The sequence below is a fragment of the Lissotriton vulgaris genome, chromosome 5 (genome assembly GCF_964263255.1).
Source record: "Lissotriton vulgaris chromosome 5, aLisVul1.2, whole genome shotgun sequence".
Classification (NCBI taxonomy): Eukaryota; Metazoa; Chordata; class Amphibia; order Caudata; family Salamandridae; genus Lissotriton; species Lissotriton vulgaris.
Window position 1 is genome coordinate 1589820127 of NC_141693.1, and position 25474 is coordinate 1589845600.

At 44.5% G+C, this 25474-nt stretch overlaps 1 protein-coding gene across 3 annotated transcripts in view; it reads left to right on the plus strand.

Moving 5' to 3' along the window:
- Positions 1 to 25474, plus strand: part of JPH4 (junctophilin 4) — a 412372-nt gene that overhangs the window by 101719 nt on the left and 285179 nt on the right. For all 3 annotated transcript variants that reach the window (XM_086923699.1, XM_086923700.1, XM_086923698.1), the window contains exon 3: positions 10191 to 10989. In XM_086923699.1, coding sequence (XP_086779825.1) covers positions 10191 to 10989 — 799 coding nt within the window. The remainder of the gene's footprint in view (positions 1 to 10190; positions 10990 to 25474) is intronic.

Consider the following 25474-nt stretch of genomic DNA (forward strand, 5'->3'; position numbering starts at 1 on the left):
TGTCATTTCCATTATCTTTTGTGCTCTGTATAGTTTTATAGGTGAAATTGTATGTTTGTGTAAATATGATGATCATTTTAAATGAAAATGTGTTGTCTGTAGTGGCAGTAGTCTACCACACTGTGAATACTCAGCTCTATCCATTCAACTCTACACCACTCCACGTCACTGCATTCTACTTTGCACCACTCCACTTTACACCACTCCATGCCACTGCACTCTGCACCACTCCACTGTATGCCACTCCGTTCTACTCTGCACCACTCCACTCTATGCAAATGCACTCTACGCCACTCTACTCTTCATCACTTCACTCTTCGCCGCTGCACCCCACACCACTCCAGTCGAGGCCTCTCCATTTTACTCTGCACAACTCCAATATAAGCCAATCTACTCTACACCACTCTGCAACACTGCACTCTATGCCGATAAATTCTACTCTGGGCCACTGGCCTCTGCACTCTATGCCAATCCACTGTATGCCACTCTACTCTTCGACAGTGGACTCTATACCCCTGAACTCTACGCCACAGCACCACTCCACTCCACTCAACTTCACTCTACTCGGAAACAATCTACTATATACCTATGCACTCTATGCCACTGCACTATATACCACTCTACTCCAGTCTGTGTCTCTCCACTCTATCCCATTTCACTCTATGCCACTCTACTCTAAACTACCTCCCTCTATGCCACTGCTCTCTACTCCACTCTACTCTACACCACTGCATGCTATGCCAATGCACTCTCTGCTGCTCTACACCACACCACTCTACAACACTGTACTCTGCAACACTGCACTCTCCGCCACTAAAGTCTCCTTCCCGCTACGCCAATGCACTCTATGGCACTCCACACCACAACACTCTACGACACTCTACTCTGCAACACTGCACTCTCTTCCACTGAACTCTTCGTCACTCTACTCTGCACTACTGCACTCTATGCCAATGCACTCTCACTACTCTACTCTGCAATACTGCACTCTATGCCAATGCACTCTGCACCTGTCTACTCTGCATCACTGCACTCAATGCCACTGCACTCTGCATCACTCCACTCTATGCCATTCTACTCTGCGCCACTGCACTCTCTACCAGTCTACTTTACATCACTACTCTATACACCACTGCACTCTATGCCACTCTACTCTATACCACTACAATATGCACCACTGCACTCTACTATGCATTTTAATATTTGCCACTGCCTTGTATGATGCTGCATTCTATGCCGCAACACTCTATGCCACTGCATTCTATGGCACTATACTCTGCTACATACTACGACAATACACTCTACATCAGTCCAATCTGATTTATGCAACTCCAAGCCTCTCTACGCTACTGCACTCTACTCTCGTCTGTACCACTCTACTCTACGCTACTGAACTCTATTCCACACTACTGCATTCTATGCCAATGCACTCTACTCCATTGCACTCTGCAATATTCCACTCTACTCCACTGCACCCTATGCCACTGCCCTCCACAGCACTATACTCTACTCTGCACTCTACCCACTGCACTCTACTATGCAACACTGTAAGTTATGCCTCTGTATTCTATGACTTTTGCATTGTATGCTGCTAAATTATATGCCTCTGTGCTCTTTGCACCTATTCTCTGCAGCACTCTACACCAGTCCACTCTATGCCATTCCACTGTTCTCTACTCCACTCTATGCCATTCCAATAGACGACACTCCATGCCACTCCACTCTGCGATACTTGACTTCACTCTTTGCCATTCCACTCTACAACAATCCACAACACTATCCTCTATGCCACTAACATTTAGCCATGCTGAACAGCATCCACGCTGGTGCTCAACCTGGCTAAAACACATTGGTTCAGCCAATAGCTCTTGGACGGGCGAGACCTATTGGCTTTGTCAATGCCTGTTTCTGTTTGTCTGGGCTTTCCCCTCAGCATATGTTTGACCTGCTGGAATTTATTGGGGGTACATTGTGAGGGTGTGACAAGTGGGGCATATTCTTATTTTTAAGTTTCCTCGTATGTTTCTGATCATTAGGTCATCTGACTTGTACACAATAATGTTCGTGGAGTTCATGAGTTCCCTGTTGTGCCATAAGTCACTGGATTCAAATGATGGCAGTCTTGTCCTGCAGCCCCTTTTTTTTAAATTATGCCTGAACCCTCCCTCATTGTGCTTGTAGTCCTGACCACATTATGTAAATATAAGCTCGGTGGAATTTTTACAAGGGGGAGGTAATTTGAAAACCCTCTTTTCTGGGACACATATTTCTTCAGTGCCATCCCTCTTCCATCACAGAAACAGAATATAAACAAACATCGTCCTTCACAAACCCTTCTATAACTGTTACCTGTTCTTCCAGGGCAAGTTCTCCTGACCATGAAAGGACTTTTTCAGTTATTGGATGGGAAGATGCACAATTGTTCAACCATGGGTTTCTCCAAGGTGGCAAATCTACCTGATGCCAGTACTTCTTGTTCCAATAATTTTTCTGGCACATCATGTTTGGAGTCAACTAATGGGAATCTTTCCCCTCGATCCCCCAGCATAATTTTCCAGCTGTTGAAGCAATAAAGATTCTGACCAATACCCTGCCAGTATGTTGCTGGTATGCTCCAGCAGATTTAACATGTCAGAATGTAGGAGACTCTTTTCTGTAGGACGTGGAAGATATGAATGTTAGAGGGCTGGGCAATTCTAGAGCTGCTTCCTTTTTTGATCGACCTAACAAAAGGTGATAGATTGACTGCACCTGTGGCTAGTCAATACTTCACACAGTTGTCCCCTCAGGCATACATTGGTTTAAAATGTAGGATTTCACTGTTGTATTGCCCGGGAATCCTGGCTATGCCTCAGAGACAGTGACATGCTCTGAATAGGCCTGTGTTGCTGGCACGTCTACCCACTGATTGCTCCCATACATGTTATGTTATGTGAGTAAGTTTTATAAAGCTCAGCGATTACCCAAGGGTGTCCTGGTGATGTATTATTTATGAGAACATGCCATCTGTTTCCAACATCACTGTCACTTAGGGGGTCAGTCTATTGGTCAATTTTATCATATTCATAGAGCCCATGCAGAACCCCTGTTGGATATGGCCCTACACCACACCAACCATTCCAGTTGAGATGTTGGTGTCCTCAGAACCAATAGTCTTAAAACTCTACCACCACTAAGGGCAGGGATGGTGGATCATTTTGTACTTTCCCTTTCTCCACTGACAGCGGGTTGCAGATAGTAGCACTGGTGTTAGTCCACAGTAGCCTGATGAATACTCCTTCTGCAACATGCTACTATCCCATATGTTGATTGATGCACCAGAGCCTTATTGAGGCTTAAGAAGACTGGCTGAGTATTGACAAAATAATAGTTCCCACTGAGTTTTATATAGCCGGAAATTGACCTGAAGGTATCAGGTATCAGAGCGCTTTACATAGTACCAGTTGCGTTACATGAGGACATTCATTTTTTTAGGCACGGGGATATTAAGTGATTTGCTCAGAATCACAGGATGATCAGCCCTAACTGTTAGGCCAACTGCTCTCCCCAACTGTAATTCTCATTACCAAAGCAGATCAGAAATGTTCCATTCCTACATAGGAGAATATCGACAAGGGCACAACTAATATCTGCTAGAAGCCATTTTCTGCTATGATTGTTTAACTAATAGATATGACATATCGTATTGTAAGGTAAAAAACAGGAAAGAAAAAATCCCAACCCATACTGGATTGTAGAATTGAATTGTTTCAAACTTCTGATGAGGTTAAAGCCCTCCAACTAACAATGGGTTCCGTGCGCTCTTTCAGTCTGCATGGTTGCACAGGTGTGTGTGTGGCAGCTTGGGCCGATAGGGGTTTTATGTGAGGTGTGTGAATTTGTCATATGAAGCCACTTTGATCAAAGCCATCATCAACCACTCCTCAGTGACAGGCATTTTAACTACCAAGCTCAAAATCCCCCACATCAAAAAGAATCTAAAAAAGCAAAGCGTCAACCTTACAGACACTGCTAACTTTGTTCCAGTATCCAATAGTCTATTCATAACCACACCTATTGAAAGGTTCACCTCCGGAGACATATCAAAATCCATAGAAGAACATCATATCCTCTCAGATTACCAAAGTGGATTCCCTCCGGGTTGAGGCAACAAAGCAGCAATGATCATCACATGTGATGATATTAAAACTGCTGTTAAATTAAATGGATTGTAGTCACTCCTGTTACCTTGTCTCTCTGCTAGTTTTGATAATTCCCATCACTCTGCATTGTTTCAGAGCCTCAACAACATACCCAGAGAGGGTGTAAGAGTTTACTGACAATAAAAGGTACTTTGCTTCGGTGTTAACAAAGACTGTGGAACATCTTGTCTTAGTTGTTATTCACATCATTGGGTTCCCATCAGAACCATCTCGAAGAGAAGAAGCCAGGCAGAACAAGGACTTAATTGATGAAATCCCAGATCTCCTTACCACCATGTCCATCCGACATACCCACACCACCCTCTTGGGTACCTTCAACCTTTCAGACAAGACACGCTAAAAAAACAAGAAACGCCCTCTTCAACCTGACTGATGGCCTCAACAGGTTACAGCATGCCACACAACCAACACACTCCAAAGGCCACATCCTTTGTCTTGTCTTCCCAACACCACCAACAATCCAATGAAAACTACCCATAACCCTGGACTAACCAAAACACTTCGCCATCCCTGTCTCCCTGCTCAGCTTTGTACCAACAAACCAAATTCAACCCAAAAATGAAAAACAATGCTTCAGATCCATCAACGCCCCCTGACCTTAAGTGCCCCATCTTCAGAAAGAGAAGAAAATGGAAGAAAAACAAAACTCTTGATTACCTCATCATACTGAATTCCCTCCACACAACACGCAGATAGTGTGCTGCATCAAAGTACTATACCAACACCATAAGTGAAGACACCAACAGAAGCAGAACACTTTTCAAACTTTTCAAGACTATCAAACACAGCACCAACATCCTACTGAACTCCACAGAAAAGTGCAATACAAACGTTTCTTCAGTGAAAAAATACAGAACCTCCAACACATGAACAACACCAAGCTTACTTCCTCACCTGCTCACAACTTTTGTAGAATCCCAAAATAATCATCCTTCAAAGCCCTATATCTTGCAGATCTCGCGGACATACTCAACTGCCTCAACGCCAGTAATAAAAAAGATGATGTCTTACCATTGTCCTTCTTCATAGCTGTCTCTGGGAATTCTCCCTTACCCCCTACTCCCCATTGTCAATATCTCTCTCACTCATGCCATCTTTCCATAAGCTCTCAAAACAGGCCATATCTTCCTACTTTTAACCCCTTCCGTGCTTGTGACGGAACCACTCCGTCACGAGCCACGGACGAGCTGTGCTGGTGACGGAGTGGTTCCGTCAAGGCGCGCCCGCCCCGCCCACCATGCAGGAATTCCGGGCCTGCGCAGCCGTTCTAGTGAGAGGGCGGGGCCGTGACAGAACCACTCCGTCACAAGCACAGCGAGCCGCCAAGGGGTTGAAGAAACTTACACTAGATCATGATGACCCTGTTAGCTATTGGCCCATCACCCATCTACCATGCATTGGCAAGATCATGGAAAAATCAGTCTATGTTCAACTAATTTCCAAGATTACATTAAATGCTAACTATCCCCTGCACAACTATCAGTCTGGTTACAGATCACAATGCAGCGCGGAGACCCTACCTTCCACTTCACACACAATGCCCTCCCAAGCATAGATAAAGATAACCCCTGCCGCCTGAGACTGCTGGACTTCTGACCTGCTTTCGACATAGTCAACCATCTCACCATGAATTGCATCCTGGAGTCTCTAATGGAGTTTACAGCAATGTCCATCACTGGCTCTCTGACCTCACCAATTGATTCCAATTTGCTTACATGGTCTCCTTCAGATCCCAAAAGATCCCTATCTCCTGCAGAGTCCCCCTTGGTTCCATATGGTCCTCGGTCATCTTCAACTTCTTCATGGAGTCAGTTGGTGCTCTACCCACAGATAACACCATCGAAATCCACCAATATTCCAATGATACACAACTCTACTTGAAAGTCTTCTCTGCTTCAGACACCCAAGGCTTCAAACATTGACTGCACTCCACCCTGACCTGAATGTTGAGCTCCTATCAAAAGTGCAAACCTACCAAGATAGAATTATGTCATTAGCAAAGAACATCAAACAAAAACAGTACAAATATTGCTCAATGACATCAACCTTTACAGCTTAGAACCACAACTTTCACTAAATGCCAAGTCACTGGGCAGCATCCACATCTTCAAGGGGCACACTGTCAAAAACAAAGGCAGCCTGTTACCAGCTCTTTCTTCTAAAGCAAGTGATACAATTTCTTTCAGAAAGTGACTTTATATCTGTTGTTCAAGTCTTCATAGTCTCCCTTCTGGACAGTTATACCGGCGTGCCCCATGGCTTTCCAGACTCCAAACTGGAACTTCCTATGGGAATCTTAAACACTGCAGCATGCCTCTTCTAGAACCTCAAGAAATATAAATACTTCACCCCATCTTGATGGAACTCCACTGCCTCTCCTTCCCTGCCCACATCATCTTCAAAACCAATTGCATCATTAACAAAGCCATGAGAACTCACACCCCTGCTTATCTTGCAGACAAGCTCATCATCATCCCTGGTGGCTCATATCATACCCGCAGTCAGGACACCTTCAGACTGTAGACTAAGTGTTAAATGTTAAATGTTGTATACTTGTAAAGCAAACAGCTGCCCCAGCAAAGGGGCGTCCCGGCGCTGTATACCGCTGGGGAACCCATCCTGGCTTTCCCTGTGAGATGGTCCCTCCTGGGCATCTTCAAGGTGAAGACAAGCATTCCCGGCGCTGATGGGGCCGTTAGTAGAGATTAAGCAAACTATTGCCCAGAGTTGCTGAGTGGGACCCATGGTTGAAGTAGGCACCGAGCCGAGAATTATCGAGTCCGCTGACCATGGCCCAAGACCCTGCTGCGTCGGGAACCAAACCCTGGTCCCGGGCCGACCTCTGCTTCCGGGTCTGCTGGTCTGCTGCCTCTAACCACTGAGCCACTCCACTAAAAAGAAAAAAGAAAAAAACAAGGTATCAGGTCTTCTCCATCTATGCAGCAAGGATCTGAAACAACATCCCTGTATCAATCAGGACCACCCCAATGCTGCTCCACTTTAAGAAAGATTTAAAAATGTACCACATTAAAGAACACTAGATCATAAACCAGCTGCCTCTTCTATCGCTCTTTGATTTTGAGCTGCAAAGAGAAAAAAAGTATTGAAACACTGCAAAGTTTGGAACTTCATTCATGCTTTTACAATGACAACACTCCAAAGGTAAATAGGTTAACTCTGGAGCACACTGGAGAAAGAAGTGAGATGACGAAGCAAGGAAAATGCACTACTGATACACTCCAATTCCTAACTATCAAGAAAATGACTCACTAGTGTTTCAAAAAGGCTTTATTAATGATTCCTGGATTACTTCACTTTTTGGTGACTTTGATCATAGAAATTGTACCTTTCAACATCTTGCACTAGCATCTGGCCACAGGAATGCATGGATGGTTCTCTGTCTTTGAATGATGAAAGTCAGAAACCTACATACTATAGGTGCACATCTGGAGCTGATCATGCGCATTCGGTAGAGGTAGACTGGAGCGTCGTCTGGAAAAGATCCCCACTCGCCAACTCCCAGGCACAAGTTCACCAGTCCTTCACTAGTAATTGGTCACAATGAGAGTTAAGCTGTAGACTAACAGTAACTATGGGAGATCCTCAAGGAGGTAGGACACACACACACACACAGATCTGGGGATGAAGTAACAAGTGGTGGCATCCAGTACTCCTTACAGGGTTGCACATCTACTGCATCCTACATGTTAGCTTAATGAGGGTCTGCTCCCTTAAGGATGCCAGGTAGTGTCTCCTGAGGCGCATAGTTATCATTGGTGCAGCAAGTGCAGTAACACTGCGACCCAACTGGTAGAGAATGTCAGAGTGCCCATTGTCCTTGCTTGCACCAGGGCACACTGTGTCCTTGCTAGGCAAATATCTCTGCTTTAGAGGGCATCATTACCTTTCGGCTTTGCATTCTGGTGAATGATTCCACAGCCTTCGCACTGCAACCTGACACAATTCATTCATTTATGCAGTGCTGTAGGCAGCGCTGGAGAAACGGTATCTTGCAGTAGGGCATTCTAGTCATCCAGGGTTATATCCATTGCTCCAGCTGCCACTCGTCGGAGTATGGTTGGTGAGCATCCATGGATAGTCTAATTGAGCACTATCTGTGCACTCCTGCAGATAAGACTGTTCAGATCAGCGATCTCTCTCTAATCTTCTCTGCCATAGGAGCATGCTTTGTGAAAGAGATTTGTCTACAAGAGAATTGCACAGTGCTGTGAGATGAATCCCTATATGGCCATATAGCCTTTCTCCCCTGGAGATCCATTCCTCTTCCTGTAGCATGCCATCCTCCCAGCTTTGTTTCTCCGCTCCTTGATACACAAGTCATAAAGAGGTCTACGTTGTACACTGATCCGTACTGCTACCAGATGTCACATCCAATTTAGAGTCTCAGGTTTTTCAGTGCCAAGATACCCTGCTAGGTGGGGGTCCGCACTTAATAAATGTCCATCATGTTATGTTAGTAACTTTTGTAAAGCGCAGCGATTACCCAAGGGTGTCCTGGCGCTATATTGTTTATCCTGAAGGCATCATGTGTAAGAGTATGCAAAGAAATCCCCAATGCTTTTAACTCTTGGGAAAGGGGGTGTTGTATCTTATGAGAATGGCCAGCTTCTCCACCACTGCTATCATTATCTGAGCTTCTCTACCTGGGTCGCAAACCTTGACTTTAGTAACCTTAGTCTTATCTACTGGGATCATCATGTGTATTGGGTCGACTATGGTATTTCACTAAATATCAGTAAAAGAGCAAAGGGCTTAGGTTGTAACACCGACATTGAAAATGGAAATAGAACAACTTTCATGCAGTTTTGATAAAAATGTTATATTTGTTTCATACTAGGCCAGAGTAGAGATCCAGGTTAGCTTAATGGACCCTATCTGGCTGTAGAAGGCACCCATACAAATTTTCCCAGTGTTTTTCTTTTTTGAAATTGCATTTAAAGGCATTTGGATAGGATTTCCCAGCTGAACCCTAGGTTTAGTTGACATCTAGCCTGCCTGCAGTCAGAAAATGATGTTTCCAGACTCATAACGCTGTTGAAGCTATAGCCTCCATTGACATTACCTGGAACCATAAGAGGTTGTATTTCAAATTACTGTGACATCAGCTAGGAGGATATGGGCTGTAATCCATTTCTTCTCATAAACTATTAAGTGTTCCAAAAGTTAAAGTGTGTACCAGAGACCGTTCTATTTTCTTGCCCGGGGTCCTCTCAGATTTTGACACAAATGGAAAAAAATTTCATCTTGAATTATTTGCAAGCTTTCTTTAGGTGAGCATTGGCGTAACATAGGCCTCTGCAGCCCCCCCCCCCCCCCCCCCGAGGCGGAGGGCCCCCCAAGCTCCAGGGGTGCCCTCAGCACAGTACCCTGACCTGAGAGCTCCTGATTAAGTCCATAGGGGGTGCTTCTTGTACCTTGCAGGGGGCTCCCTTTAAGGTTCTTTAGGCCACTGCAGGTGCTGCAAAGGCTCTTCATAACATGGACTTTAGCATAGGCATCAGGTTTTACTTACATTGCACAAAGACCTTTAAAGCCTGTACTAGTCTATTTTGTCAACATTGATGGTCTCTAAACCCTGGCTATTGAGGCTTGGAAGACCATTGTTGTGCATTCAGTTGCCTCCTTTATTCTATAAGATCAAAGTGCCTCCTTCCTCCTGACAGGTGACATCTATATGCATGTGTTACAGGCTCAATGCAACACATTGGGGGTACAGAATGCTGTTTAAAATGTGCTCTCAGCTTCTCTCGTGGCAATATGAACCTTCAACAGGTCTGAAGGAACGCGGCCCTTGGCCTAAAAACACAAGTCACCAGATTGAATGACACTTATTTTCCAATCTCCTGTATTAGCTCTTTGTTTATGGCTGCTTATTTTAACGCTGACTCTTTCGTTTTTGTGATCTCTCTAACTCTTCTGATAGTATATACCTTTCTGTTCTAATTATCCTTATTTTCCCTTCTTTAGGCACTTACCAAGGCCAGTGGCAGGCAGGGAAGCGCCACGGCTACGGGGTACGCCAAAGCGTGCCCTACAAGCAAGCTGCCCTGCTGCGCTCCCCAAGGAAGGTCTCCCTCAACTCCCTGAGAAGTGACACCGTCCATACCACGGACACGGCTGACCTCGACCCCGTGGTGCTGTCTGGCAGCCCAGCCTCTGGCTCCCGGGGAGGCTTTGTTCTAAAGGTGCAGGGCCCGTCGGACCTGGCTAGGGCTACGAAATCAAAGAAGAAAGGCTTTTTCCGCCGCACGCTCATCCTGCACGGCTTGAAACTGAGGCGGGTGGAATCCAAAGGCTCCCTGTCCAGCCAGCGGGGCTCAGTGCGCAGCGAGCTGGGCCTCAGCTCGGTCAGCTCCACTGCCAGTGAAGTCAACTCCACCACCAGCTTTGCTGAGACGGAGCCGGAGGCGCTGTTGCCGGTGCCCCAACCTCCCGAGCTGGCGCTGGAGGACTCGGCCACGGAGGTGTATGCGGGGGAATGGAAGAGCGACCGGCGGACAGGCTTCGGGGTGAGCCGGCGCTCCAACGGGCTACGCTACGAGGGCGAGTGGCTGAGCAACCGGCGGCACGGCTACGGCCGCACGACCTTCCCCGACGGCACGCGGGAGGAGGGCAAATACAAGATGAACGCGTTGGTGAGCGGTAAGGTGAAGAACCTGATCCCGCTGCGGCGAAGCAAGATCAAGGAAAAGGTGGAGAGGGCGGTGGACGCGGCGCAGAGGGCAGAGACGACGGCGCGGCAGAAGCAGGAAATGACGCAAGCAAGGTAAGGAGGGCGAGGGGTGAAAGAGGACCTATGGGAACCACCTAACATGCTGGCACTACGTGCATCCCGCAGATGATCTGGTTCTGCATGATCTGGTTCTGCAAGGGGTCTTCCGGCTCTGGAAGTTAGAGAGGTCTACAAGGGTACAACCTCTAGTTCGTGATATTCTGACTCTGCTCCATCGGTTATAATCCTTACATCCCAGCCTGAGTCGGATTGGGACCACAAATAGGCTCTGGCTCCCCCCCAAAAAGTGTCCCGCATTGAGGATAACAACCTTTTGAAAAGAAATGTTTGGTACTACTGGAGCTAATTTTGGAGGACGTTTGTGATACACGAATCAATTTACAGCTTGTGGGGTCAGTAACATTGGTCAAGACTGGGAAAAATATTTTTCTACTGCAGCTCATTCATAGATCGCCTGCTGTTCATCTTTAGGTCTATGAATCTCTGCCAACCTTGCTAACTCACAGATTTTAGAGTCCACTCGTTGCCAGTAGTAGTAGGCCCTAAAGCTTCTGCTAATTCGTCGTGATTCTCACTGCCCATTGGCCGACAGGTTCTCAGAGGATCATGTTTACTTGTAGGCTGGCTTCTATTTACTTTCGAGGAACTGTGTGCCCTGTTCATTTTAAGACTTGGAGGGTCTTGCTCGTTATCAGTGGATCCCAAACCACCAATTCTCCCTCACTACCCTCAGGCCCGGCTCCAGGAATTTTTATTTGGGTGGGCCAAGGGTGCATTTGGGTAGGCCACTGCGGGCTCAATTTTTCTCAAATATGTCTGGGCATGCCTGCTTCAGGGTCCTCCTTTATCTCTTCCTAGTCTTACAAGGCCCAGTAAAACACACTCTTTTCCAAATCTCTTTCTAAATATTATCACTCTCAAAAAGTGTTTTTTCCATGTAATGTTCTTTGATGGGAAGAGGAGGTTTCTGAGGTGGGAGTATCAGGCAGGTGACACTTCTCGGGCTCCCTCTGTACAAGCCTTCAGGGAGAATCCCTCTTCATTACTACCTCCACCTGACCCCGGACTCTGCAACGCACTCACTGCCTTACAGGCTTGATCCACTACTCCTCTCCAGTGCACCTCATCTCACAGCTGACCTTGGGCCCCAGCCTCATATCAGGCACCATCGGGCTCCACTTTCATTTTTCCCGGTAAAAACATTAGTAAAATCACCTTCAAACTTAAAACATTGAATATAGCAGTAAATATAATTAGCACACACTTTAAAGTATGTTCCACAGTAGCCCTTATGACCCGACTGCTAATTAAATAAACAAAAACAGAAAGGCCATGACAGGGCCGACTTTAGCACTGATGTGAAAGTCTATTTTGGCACCACACCAATTACCTCTTTCTCTGTAAATACCCTTACTACCACCTTCCAACAGTGCCCCTCATCCCTCCATGGCCCTCCCCTATTGACCTCCTCCTCAGATTCCCTCACTGCCACATGCCATAAGTGCCCCTCATCTCCCCATAGCCCCTCCCCCTCATGACCTCCTCCTCGGATTCCCTCACTGCCACCCTCCACCAGTGCCCCTCATCTCTCCCTTGCTCCCCCTCCACCCCATGACCTCTTTCTCAGATTCCCTCGCTGTCCCCCTCCAACTGTGCCCCTCATCTCTCTGTAGCCTCTCCCGCTCATGACCCACTTCTCAGACTCCCTCACTTCCACCCTCTACCAGTGCCCCTCATCTCTCCCTAGCTCCCCCTCCACCCCATGACCTCTTTCTCGGATTCCCTCACTGTCCCCCTCCAACTGTGCCCCTCATCTATCATGACCTTCACCTCAGACTCCCTCACTACCCCCTCCACCAGTGCCCCTCATCTCTCCCTAGCTCCCCCTCCACCCCATGACCTCTTCCTCAGATTCCCTCACTGTCACCCTCCAACAGTGCCCCTCATTTCTCCATAGCCCCTTCCACTACCTCCTCCTCGGATTCCCTCACTGCCACCCTCCACCAGCGCCCCTCATCTCTCCGTAGCCCCCCATTTACCTTCTTCTCAAACTCCCTCACTACCATCCTCCTCCAGTGCCCCTTATCTCTCCGTAGCCCCTCCCCCTCATGACCTCCTCCTCAGACTCCTTCACTATCACCCCCTCCAGCGCCACTCATCTCTCTGTAGCCCCTCCCTCATATGTATTTAATTTATTGTAAAGAGCTCCTCATATCAGTGTAGGGTGTCACAGTACTTTACATCATGCACACATTATACAGAGACAATCAATCATGCAGGTATGTAAATCAGTCTACATGGAATGTCACACAAGCCACTGAAGATAACTAGGTGTAGGAATCACATGTCATCCATACTGGTGGGCAGTATATTTTAAGAGGGTTTGGTCTGGGGAAGCACAACCTTAGAATTTAAAGAGTATTCCAAGGGAGTCAGCTTACTGATAAAAATGTATATCTGCCCAAAAATACTCAATTTAGCAACATTAGAATAATGAAAGACTGAGGAAGTTCAAAAAACAAAAAAAGCGAAGTTCTAACTATACCATTCATGTTTGTATGCAGCTCTTTGGTGACAGTTAATTGTTCACTGTCCTATGTTAGGATTGTAACTTCAAAACTGCATGTAACACAAACATCTCTGTGACAAAGGCAGTAACCCACTGAGCTTCCATATAAAATACAGTTCATCTGCATTGAAAAACTATTAACAGACAAATGATTGCTCTCCAGCAGGATCATTAATAACCATTGTTCTCTGGGAATTTTGTATTGTCTTATTGATGTCTTGCATCAGCCATGATAATGATAAAAGATGTTCAAATGAAGCGCACACGAAGTATGTGTCCTGCTGGGCCTGTGCAGATTTAAAAAAGAAAAACAAATAGTAACACATTCTCTTACCTACTCCATAAAACAAACTTTGTGTCACAACCTGATGTGATAAGCAGCGGCTGGTGTTAGGAAAGGGGAATAGGAATAAACAAACTTTTCTCCTGTACTGCATAGAAAAAGAAATATCCACACAGCAGAACAGTAGGCAAAGGTGACCGTTGTCAAAGAAAGGATTTGTCACCTTTCGCCATGTGGAGATGAAGGGGTGAAAAACTAAACAAAGCCTCGTTAACATATCAATGGTCTTTTAAAGACCTGTGAAGTACTCTGGTGCTACTGTGATAATCTCACACACAGACATCAACAGTGGTTACTTTACGAGCTGAGCTTTCCTACCCGAACAGAGTGCAATTCCATAGATTAGTTTAACTTGTCTTTATTTCTAATCTGTATGCGTGATATATTATATGCAGTTACTTGTAGGTGAAATCAAACAGAATAGCTTACAAGGCATTTTGTTCATTTTAGCCAAATCTCTGCCTTCTGCCTACACCTACTGACCCTGTCTACATTGCATTCAAGGTCACAGTTTCATGTTTATTTCTATAAACTTGATTCTCTGATTCTCTTTCACTTTTCTCAACTGACCTGGAATGGGTGGTTGCCATCTTGCGGCACTAAGTTTGCTGTAGGAGATGAAAGCAGAACCCCATCAAGTCCACTCGTCATACACACACCTTTTATTTCCTTGGTAGAGGATTGCGAACTCTGCTGCTTGCAGATGTTCACCTGGTGGGTGCCCTGAAGTGCCCTGAGCCCGGAATGTAGGCGGTGTGCCACAAGCTGTGACCCCCAAAGACCATTGTTATTCTGTAGAAGGTGAAAATGGGCAGTCGGAGTGGGCTTGCTGGGGAAGGTGGTGGGAGTGCTGCTGCAGACATTGTACTTCAGCATAAACCTACCAATCCCCTTTTATTAAAAAAAATAATTCAGAGTTAAAATCGGACCGGGTGCATAAAAAAGTGACCCACACCTTGCCGATTGTTGTTTGATTTGGGAATAAATATGTCCTGACAATGCGTCAAACACCAGGCGTCCATGGTCTCAGGTCGGGTGTCGTGGTTGGTACCTTGCCCTTGAGGGGGCACTAGGCTCAGAAGGCCCCCTCCTACAAATAGGTGCTATAGACCACAGGATGACTGAAGCGTGCATTCAATCTGCGCTGGTTGTAGAACCTGTCCAATGAGGACCCAAGCGACATGTGTGCTGGGTGTGGTTTTAGCCAAGGTTTTTCCCACCAGGTTTAATTGGTGGTGCCAGCTACACTGAAAAGCAGAGCACAATGTTTGCCAAACATCCTCAAAAACATGTGTGCATCTTAATTGTCCTAACGCTTTTTCGCCTCAACCACTGTTTTCCCCTCACTCCTCTTTTAATGCCCACCCTCCCAAAAAAGGAACATTTGCGCTTTGTTTTGCTCCGCCTCCTGTACATTGTACGTGCATCTCTCAATATTCCTCCCCTCCGTTTAAGCTGCTTTTTTTGCACCCCCTCTCTGCATATATCTACAATCACTGTTTGCATCAATCGGATCTTACTTTTAATGCTGTGTTTCTCCTTTCACCCTCTGTAAATTTTACCCCTGATTTGACCGCTAGATTTATTTTCGTTATTTCTCTGCACGCTGGTACGATACTCATATGTAAAGCGCTTGATGCCGCCTGGCCTTGTGTAGGCACTATATTACAATATCTCAATAACATGAAAAATAATAATTTATGACAGAGGAATCAATTTGGTGAAACACTCCGACCTATATCTGACATAAATGTCATTTGCGCCAGTTTTTTTTGCACGTGACAATATATTGCGTGTCTGAATTACGAAGTTTGTGGTAAAAACAAAACTCCATCATGTCAAAAACAATGGTAACATTGCAGCTCAAATGCAACTCTACGAGTGGAAAACAAAAAATCCAAACAAACATACATGCAATAGGAAGGTGAAGAAAAGAACAGAAAAGGAACAAAGGAAACTCAAGCCAAAGGTATTGAACACAAAGCTGCACCTTCGAATACAGGCAGTAATTATATTTTTAAAAACAAAACTAACATTATCCAATGAAAATATACAAGTTTTAAAAGTTAATGGCCCCTTGAACTGAACTCCCCAAATCTTTGACAAAGTAAACAAGCAGAAGGGTGCAATAGGCGACTGGTGGAAACCAATAATTAACAAGCGCGCCCACGCTGATGAAACACAAATTGCCTCTGCGCACCGCTGCTGGCTCCCGAGAGAAAAATGCTTTGGGAGTAAACCTTTTAAAAGAATCTGGGACATCCACACACCTTTGGCCAATTGCGTAATAAAGCCAGATGCAAAGGGCAATGGCGTGTGAGCCCCACATGTTTGAGCCTTTACGAAAGCTGAAGTGATTGCAAGAGGTCGTTTTCCTTGTGCATCGCATGCACTGCGCTAGGCTCGACCTAAAAAGAGGTAAAACAGATCCTAGAAATTATCGCCCCCATCTCACTCTTAGACACTGCCCTGGAAATGATGAGCAGGGTTTTGTTGCTAAGACTCGAGGAATGGGCACTGCAGTACTTTGTTTAAACCCCGGTGCAGTTTGGGTTCAGGAAACAACTTGGGACCATTGAGCAATGCACTAATTTAGAGCTACTTATCAACAACTATACATGGTAGGTACCCTATATTTATGCTTTGCCGATTTAAGTAGTGCATTAGATCTGGTCGACCATAATTTACTCTGGCCAACCCTGATGTCTATGGGAGCACCAAGGGCGATTATTGGGTTTCTCTTTCTTCTGTACGAGAACTTAAGTAGCCATGTTCGTTTTGGCCCTCAGGGGGAATGTTCACCTAAATTTAATGTGGGGCAAGTGATACTTCAAGGATGCATATTAGCATCAATGTTATTCCCCCTTTTTATTAATGGGGTAGATAATTATCTACAGACAATAAAGGCTGATGCCCCAGGGTGCATGTCGTCCGATACCCGTCTTATTATATGGGGATGACGCTGTACTTTTAGCAAGAACTCCGGTAGGCCTCTAGAGACTGATAGATGCGTTTTCAGCATTTATGACACCAAAAAAAATGGTAATTAATACATCAAAAACATTTACCATGATCTGTGGGCTCAAACTAAAACCCAGCAAACCTTTTTTTATTGACAGTACCCCAATTAATACTGTTAATTCCTTTTGTTATCTTGGCATTTTATTTTCAGATAACGGTTCCTGGTCCCAACATATTTTAAACAATAGAGCTAAAATGAGCAGGGCAATCCAAGGGATTTTAAAATTTTCTTCAAAATTAGGGAATCGACCTATTAACGAAATGGTGGCTATATATAAAGTGAAAGGAGCGAGAACAGCCCTTTACGGGGCTGGAGTTTGGGCCCACTTAAAGAGCAAGGTCCTGCAAACGCAAGCAAACTGTTTCCTAAAACGTTTATTCTATTTACCGCCATCTGCTTCAAACTCTATTGTACATCACAAGATGGGTCTCCAGTTTTTAGAAGACCTTTTATTGGTCAGACCACTGTTATTATGGGCCTTAATGTGGAAAAGGAAAGAAACTGCTTTTACCAAATCTATTATTTTAGACTGTCTTAATTTGCACAATGCACTAAACATTCTGTGGCTATTATATATTAATTTCTCTTTAGAAAACTCGTTTAAGATATCAGTATGGCCACAGACATCAAAAATATTGCCCCATACAAAGAAGTAGATCAGAGACTCCTTTTTACAGTCTAGGCTGAATTTGAGATCAAAGGCTGTGTTGAACTGTAATTAAAATGACCCACAAGACTCCATTTTGTGTTGCCATGCTCTCGGCAACCTGATGAAGAATTACTTTTCACGTCCCTGCTGAAGCTTGCTCAACCCTCCTTCCTCCTTGTGGTCGAGCCGATTCCGAGAAGCTGCCTGTGTGCCTCACCCCCCAGTTGTGTCAGAGATTTAGCCACATCCTATCCATTGTTGGTAACTCAGCCGATCACGACCAACTTGTAGTGTAGTTCCTATATTCCCAATAGGCTCTGCGCATTGGAATAACATAAACGGTAGTTTAGACGTAGGACTGAGGTCGACTAGGTCTCTACTGAATATGTTAGACTTAATTATGTATGCCAGCTAGTTCAGAGGTCACTAGAAACTTTCTCGAATGAACAGGAAGGAGTTAACTTTCCTGATTAGACAAGAAGTGATTAGTTTCTGACAACAGCATAAACATGACAACTTTGCTCCCTCCAGAATAAGGAGTATATCTCCAGAGTTGTGTGAAAACAATAGATAGTTATTTCACTCAGTCAATCGTGCATGCTTAGTTTCTCCAGAATGCAGAGAAATAGACGGGCGTTTTCAATAAAAGTTGTTATTTATTGAGCAGTCTTCTTTCTCATGCAGGAGAAGTGAATTGCCACAATCGCAATACTTATCATAAAGTAAAGAGCGTACAGTAAAAGGAGTATTATGAAATAATACTGTAAAAGCATTTATATGGTTTCGGAGCCATATGATACTTAAAACGGATAAAATATATACAGTTACATACAATGATAAAAGTTGACTAAACGTACTCAACTGGTGCTTCTAAAATACGCCTACCCCGGTGTACCTAACCTAAGCCTAGTACGTGGGAAGGAGTAAATGAGCTGCAGTTTAAGTTAAGTAAGTTTTGCCAAGAATCTGAATCAATAATTCTCTAAGGGTCTAATCAGCTCCGTACCTTGGTTATAGAATGAAGGAGGTCTTGTATCTCTTTCTCAGGATTCGATCTCCCAGCAACCCGCGAGGGTGACTGGAAACACTGGAGCTGGATTTCTTGGCAGGAGAAAAGACAGCGTCTCTTTCAGTGCGTCAAATGGGAGGGTCGGCTTCCTTCGGCACTCGCATCAGCTGGGCTTTGGGTAAGTAGATAGCCGCTCTGCTCCAAACCACTGTGTGTTGCTTAAGGCAAATGCTGGTATATTTTTACCTGGAAGGTGCCGTGTTTGACGTAAGTTTGGACATAAGACGTCAATAAGAACTGTCACTAAGAACTGGCAGTTCTTTCAGGACTCGCAGGAGTTCTAGGACAAATCAAAACAAAAGTAGGGGGGATTCCCGGGCTGCTGGAGGTTTGGTTTGTTTAAAGAACGCGTTTTACTTTCTAGGAGTCTTAGGGAAGTAGCCTTGCCGTATTTGGACTGCATTGGCTATGACTAAATATGGATATGATGCTTATGCCTTTATAAGGATATGATTTGTTATAACCACATAAGGGCATAAATCGGGAATATTTAATTAAGGTCCTAGATACGTTCACAACAAACTCCTGTGCCCTGTGACCACACCATCTGGTCAAGGAAGCACGAGGCTGTACCCTGTGACCACACCATCAGATCAAGGAAGCACGAGGCTGCACCCTGTGACCACACAATTGAGCAAGGAAGCACGAGGCTGTGTACATTGTGCAATCAGAGACAGATGTCCCCTGGCCAGGATTGCACCACAAGACTGACGAAGAACTTGTCAGAGGAACTTTTCAAAATGTGGAAATATGTATTGTGCAAATGGGCGTGGCTAGTACTATAAGTGTGTGTGCGCTGCGGATTGAAGCAGCAGTCTCCGTAGAATTGTCTAACCTGTCCTTAGCTCGAGCTAATAAATAACTTACTTCCCTCCACAGCTGGTTGTCCTGGTCTCTTTGGTAATGTAGGATTTAAGCAAGAAGAACCCGTAGATTCTAGGTTTCCCCTGCACTGCTGCCTTTGACTCTTCTAGTGAGGGAGGGGTCTCCAAAAAGCCGGTTCTACAGCTGAGCGGAATAAACCTACTGTCGCCCTGTGCAAATTCTATAACTTAGAGGAGGGGGCTAATAACTACTAGTCATATGTGACCTATGTCCAGCACCATTTTGTGCTACTAAGATTGAGCATTGTTCATCACCTCGTTGCATTTCCAAAAATGAGGACGCATCCATCTGTTGTAGAACCATGTCCTTGCGATAACATAAGTAAACGGAGCACATTGCACTTAATGTTGTTTTGTACTTTTATCATAATTTTAGGTGTTTTTATCTTAACCTCTTGGCTGCTAAGGCATTATTCTTCTGCTCATTTAATTTCCATTGAAATCAATGGAAAGTCCATGACGAGTTACCCTTGTCATTAGCAGCCAAGAGGTTAAACCATTGTTTGTCGCCCATACCATTAGGTCACATAAAGCAACAATGAAATTCCTGGTGACACTAGGTGACCCCCTGATATGTTACAATGTTGCCTTGTTCATTCTGAAATCGAGCAATGTGAGGAAAAGCATACAACTATAGTGTAAAAATTGAATTGATTTTACTAATCTCGTAGAGTATTTCCCTCTAAGCTATAATGCTGCCATGCCTATTCTTGAAGCCTATTAACGTGAAAATGTACCCTGATATAATGTAAGAAATGAATTGATTTTAATAATTATTACTATACTTGTCCTTCTTAAACTGTTTTTACATTAAATATTATAGTACTTTTATGGCTACTTTTTTTTTAAAGTCGAATAAAGATTCAAATTGAACTGATATAATACTCTAATTCAAAATCTTACATAGGACCCGAGAGCAACAGTTCTCCATTTATGCCTTAATAAAAGAATTTGGTGTCAGACAGAAAACACTTGATGCACAACAGGCACGTATCTGAACTGCAGGAGAAGCTTGGCCTGTCTGACGCTGTGGCCCAATGGTACATCCACAAATTGAAAATCATATTTCAAGCGTCTAACACCAATGCCATGACTCACTTCCCATCGCTGGTTCTCTGCCAGCTCGTGTACAATCAAAATTGATGTGTCAGAAAATAAAATATGATTGTTGCTGTTATGCAAGCATTTAAAACAGCATAGTCAGGCCAGTTTCCAAAATGCCACAAAATGTAAAACACCACAACTAAGGAGGTATTAATAATCACCCAGTATGCATGGCATTTTACCCTGGCCAGTTTTTTCAATGTATACAAAGTACTGTGGCACTCCAGTATGTACAATGGTTTAGTCTGTAAAATACCACAGTCAGGACAGCCTTCACAATGCCTCAAAATATAAAGCACCATACCCATGCCCATGTTCCCATTGCTCTGTACATAAAGCATGCTAAACTGCTATCTTCCTGCCTCAAACCGTGTATCCACGTGCATGCTTAGTACTCGCTGTTATTTCCCTCTGCGTCCTCCTCTTCCAGCTATCTGGTTTCATGGGGATTTCTGTCTCCCTCTCCTGCGCTGGGCTCCCAGAGAAGTAAGTGGAATTGATTGGCTGGTTCTCAACTCAGAGCAGTCCAATCAATCAATGGAGTGCATTCTGGTGGTGCCTGTTCGGACTCCGCTTTCTCCACCCTTCTGTGCAAACATGTTGTTTGCCTTCAGGAGTAATCTACACCACACGTCAGACAGTGTCCAGTGTATTTCAGAGGAGTTTGGCATGGAGTAAAATGTTTTAGACTTGCTCTGCCCCTCTAGGCAGGTCACCTTGTCCATGGAGTCTGCTAACATCCTGATAACCTCCTGGCAAGGCCTGATACTGCAGTTAAAATGAGCATATGTAAGCATAACTTTACTCCTGCGTGGCTCGTGCATTCTAAAGCACTAGTACAAACCTGGATAGGACGTCAGCTTATCCGACGGGGTTGATATAGATTGCAAGGCTGAGAGGGAGCAACAGTCCCGGAGGGCAGCTTTCAAGCATGAGTGTAGAAGAACCCTGAAAGTAGGCCGAGCCAGCAGCCTACCGGGGATTGCCCGGTGTCCTTGATGGCCAGCCCAGCCCTGGATTTTGGGAGATCCGCTTACAACCAAAGCCCACCCTGCTGGATCTACCCTCCCAGTTCAACCTCCTGGGCACAGAGGACTCCATAAACATTTCTGCTGTACTCAGATGCATCATGCTGATGCAACAGCTGTAAACATCTTGTAAAGTCTCTCTTAACAATATCTCTCCACAATTCCTTTACAACCTGTTGTACATTGTAAGTGCACAGTTTTGTGTGCCATGTGTACCGTTTCTGCCCCAGATTTTCATAAAGAAATTCATACACATGATCCCAGCTTTTCAGTAAATCCTCTGAGATTGGGATAGGGGACATGGACCAGCCTTCAGTCACCAGGTCAAACAAAAACACAGAGAAGGAAGGGTCTAAGGGATGTTTAAAGACCTTCCCAGGTTAGTATCCCCTAACAACTAATATTTATAACAAGAAAACCCGAGGGTCTAGCGAAAACCTCAAATGTGCTCAAAAGACTGAGACTCCTTCCAAAGTGAGTCAGGACTCAGAATCCTATATAGTCTTTCTAAACAAGAGAACAACAGTAAACAGAAACCAGAACCTGCACATGTTCCCATCTACATTCAATTCTCAAGGTCCGGAAGTGATTGTGGGCTTGACCCAGCGTTTTGGGCATGGAGAGAGTCTCAATGATCAAGAGACATACCATCCCATTCTGGATGACCAAGTGAGAAAATTGATCATTACAATACTTTGATAGGAATCCAATGTTTGTTTATGAGTCTCACCAACAATCACTTTAGGTGTTGGTTTCTTTTTCCTGTTGTTCTCTTGTTTAGAAAGACTATATAGGATTCTGAGTCCTGACTCACTTTGGAAGGAGTCTCAGTCTTTTGAGCTCATTTCAATCAGCAGGTGACACTGGCTGTCAGGCCGACCAATACCACTTTGGGGTGATAGAAAAGTTACTGAAGAGAGGCCCAGAGATGGAGGGAGCTTCAAGGAAAATGGGAGAGAAGAAGGGAATGGTAAAAAAGGCCCAAATCAGGGTCATCTAGTGAAAGAGGCTTATAGAAGGAGGATGTGGTAGGACAGGCCGAACAAATGAGGAAATATACAAACAGTGCGCTCCAGCTGGGGATTCAAATGTACTTAATTGTTACTACAGCAACACAGAAAGGGTACCAATTCAGCCCAGCGTCAGCCACAGCTGCCAAACTCAGAAACACAAGTGGCCTGTTCCACATTTTATTTATGTAGAGGTTGTATATAGCACGTACTAGACCCAAAATGTTATATCGACTCATAAATGAGTAACATAAGGAATGTCAGCAGCAATGCATACAAATATAAAGTAAACATAGCAACAGTGTTGGTAGCACACGTTTAGAAAAAGATCCAGAAGCACACATCTGTATAGAGTCTGTGGAAACTAATAAAATTATGTTTAGTCGGTAGAGACATCATATTCCTCAGTTGTCTGGCATCCAGATGTTGAGTCGAAGCATGGACAGAACATCCAGACTAGAGTAGTCAGGTTAGTAGTTACATTGCAATAGAAGGAACTTCTGCTCCTTTTTGAATGCTTTATAGAAGGGGGTTGGTACCGAATTGTGGGAGGAGTGAAGGTACCCTTAGTGCTCATCCTGAAAAAGCTTTGTTAGGTGTTCTTTTTTCCATTAAGCTAGATAATTTAAGGAAGAGGTTGTCCGAAGTGAGTGCGTTCCTCTTGAGATAGTTTTATTTTTTATGTATTAATATATATGTAATATTTTACTAAATGTAAAATATATATTTATACATATATATATATATATATATATATATATATATATATATTCCGAACAGCGCTCCTTCCGACTTCCTGCTGCCCCGAGGGAATTGGCGTACACAACCGGCGGAGCACGCCCGTAATAATTCCTTTAGATCAAAAAGCACTTCAGTATGCTCTCAGTAAGTATCCACAAGTCAACTCATAGTCCAGGGGTGTTTATTCCAAAAGAAACAACATGTTTCGGCTTACCAAAAGCCTTGTTCACGTCAATTGGAATAGTGCTCACAACTGTGTTAATAAAGCATTCTGCAATCACAACAGTCACATGTAAATTGTAGTCCCAAAGGCAATACTTTCTGTAGAACTATGGGCATGCTTGGATTTGTCAATAAATCGTTCCAATTACTCTTCTAAAGATAGAAGTAGTTGTCATGCTCAAGAAACTTGCCAAAAATAGTTAATAAAAGTAGCCACTCTCTGATACATCTAAACATTAGACAACACAGTACTAACATTCACTAGAAAGACAACATTTGAAAAAATGTGTGAATAGCTAGAGGACACCTCACGGGCGAACCACCAATGGGGCTCCTGGTTGGTACTCACCAGGTTAGCCCTGTTCTCATCATCGGTGTCCACTAGCTTCACGCAAACGTGTCCGACTCCCAAAAGTAAAAAGACAGTGAATGGTGCAGTGTACACAAACTTATATGTGACAAGGACTAACAACATTCAACATATAACAAGACCATATACTATGCATGCAAGAAACATAGACCTTTTTATTTGTATCTTCTTGTCTGCAACAGTAAACACATAAACATAAAAGAGGAGAGAAGCGAATACTACCTATCGATTCGCTTTCACCTCATTGCCGACATGTTTCATTGCCATGGTAGGTTTTCAGGCAATTTCTTCAGGGCGAATGATTTTAAAGGAAGCCACTGCCAGCAGTACTATGTTGGGCGTGCTGTAAATCAAGAAAGGCATGTATAAGGAGCTGCCTTTGATTATGCCGTGTACTGTTCTATCACAACCACGGGGGGAAATGGTCAATACCTGGTTTTGGGCTTGTGCTATCATACCGCTTATGATCGCGTCTTTGGTCGTCAGAAGACCCACTTCCAGTCGGTAAGTGTGGTCTCGTGCTCCCTTAACTTGTATCTGTTGCAGGGAGAGACAAAAAGCCAGCGAGGGCCGACATTAGAGATCGCCTGTCTAATCTTACCGGGACTCCTGTTGTCAGAGCGGAGCTATCACCACGCGGCGGTTACCTGTGGAGAAGGCACAGGCGGCGTCTTCTCAACACCGGATCGCCGAGTGTTTGGGGAACGTACTATTTATTTTTGTTCTCTGCTACCCATTGGTTCATGGCGTCACGTGGGTACCGCGTCATAGAGCTATATTATTAGGCCCATTTCTATTGGTCCTTACATCGCAAGGCGAAAGGACCCTTATGTTTGATTGGGCCAACGTATTGTGATGTGTCAACGTCAGTATGTTTGGGTAGTGCCTCCCTCAATTGTAAACAAACTGAAGTCGTGTACGTGGGAGCTGCATAACAAGGGCTAACTATGATCGCTGTAATTATCATTAATACTCGACTGCCACGTTTGAAGCCGGTGCCCTGTATGGTGTGAAAAACGTGATCTTTCCGTATTCATACTGCGCTAACTAGACGGTTGATTCCATCATCCCAGTGGCAAGAGATAACGTATAAAAGCGCTTGGTAGGCACAGAAATCGATATTATTATGGTGCTAAGTGGAATGGACAGAGTAACCACTATAAACCCTGGGCAATGGGAGTTAAAAGAATTGTTGTTTTAACATTTTATCATTAGCCATTCTAAAAAGCCCCCTTTCTTAGTGGAGCAATTCATTAGATAAGGCAAGGGGAAATCTTTGTAACAGGTCAACCCCTCAGCGAGAACAGAGAAAGAGGCCCAGCGAGGAAACCACGCCAGATGATGTCATGTAGGACCTCAGAATACTGTGCCAAGGAACACCTATATCTTGGTTTTAGTGTAGCCTGTTCCATTCCAACAGTTCGTTGAGTCCCCGTTGTTCACTCTGCTCTTGAAATATCCAACGTGCTTCCTTTGTCAGTAGACGTTTTTCCATAGTCTGGGTCTC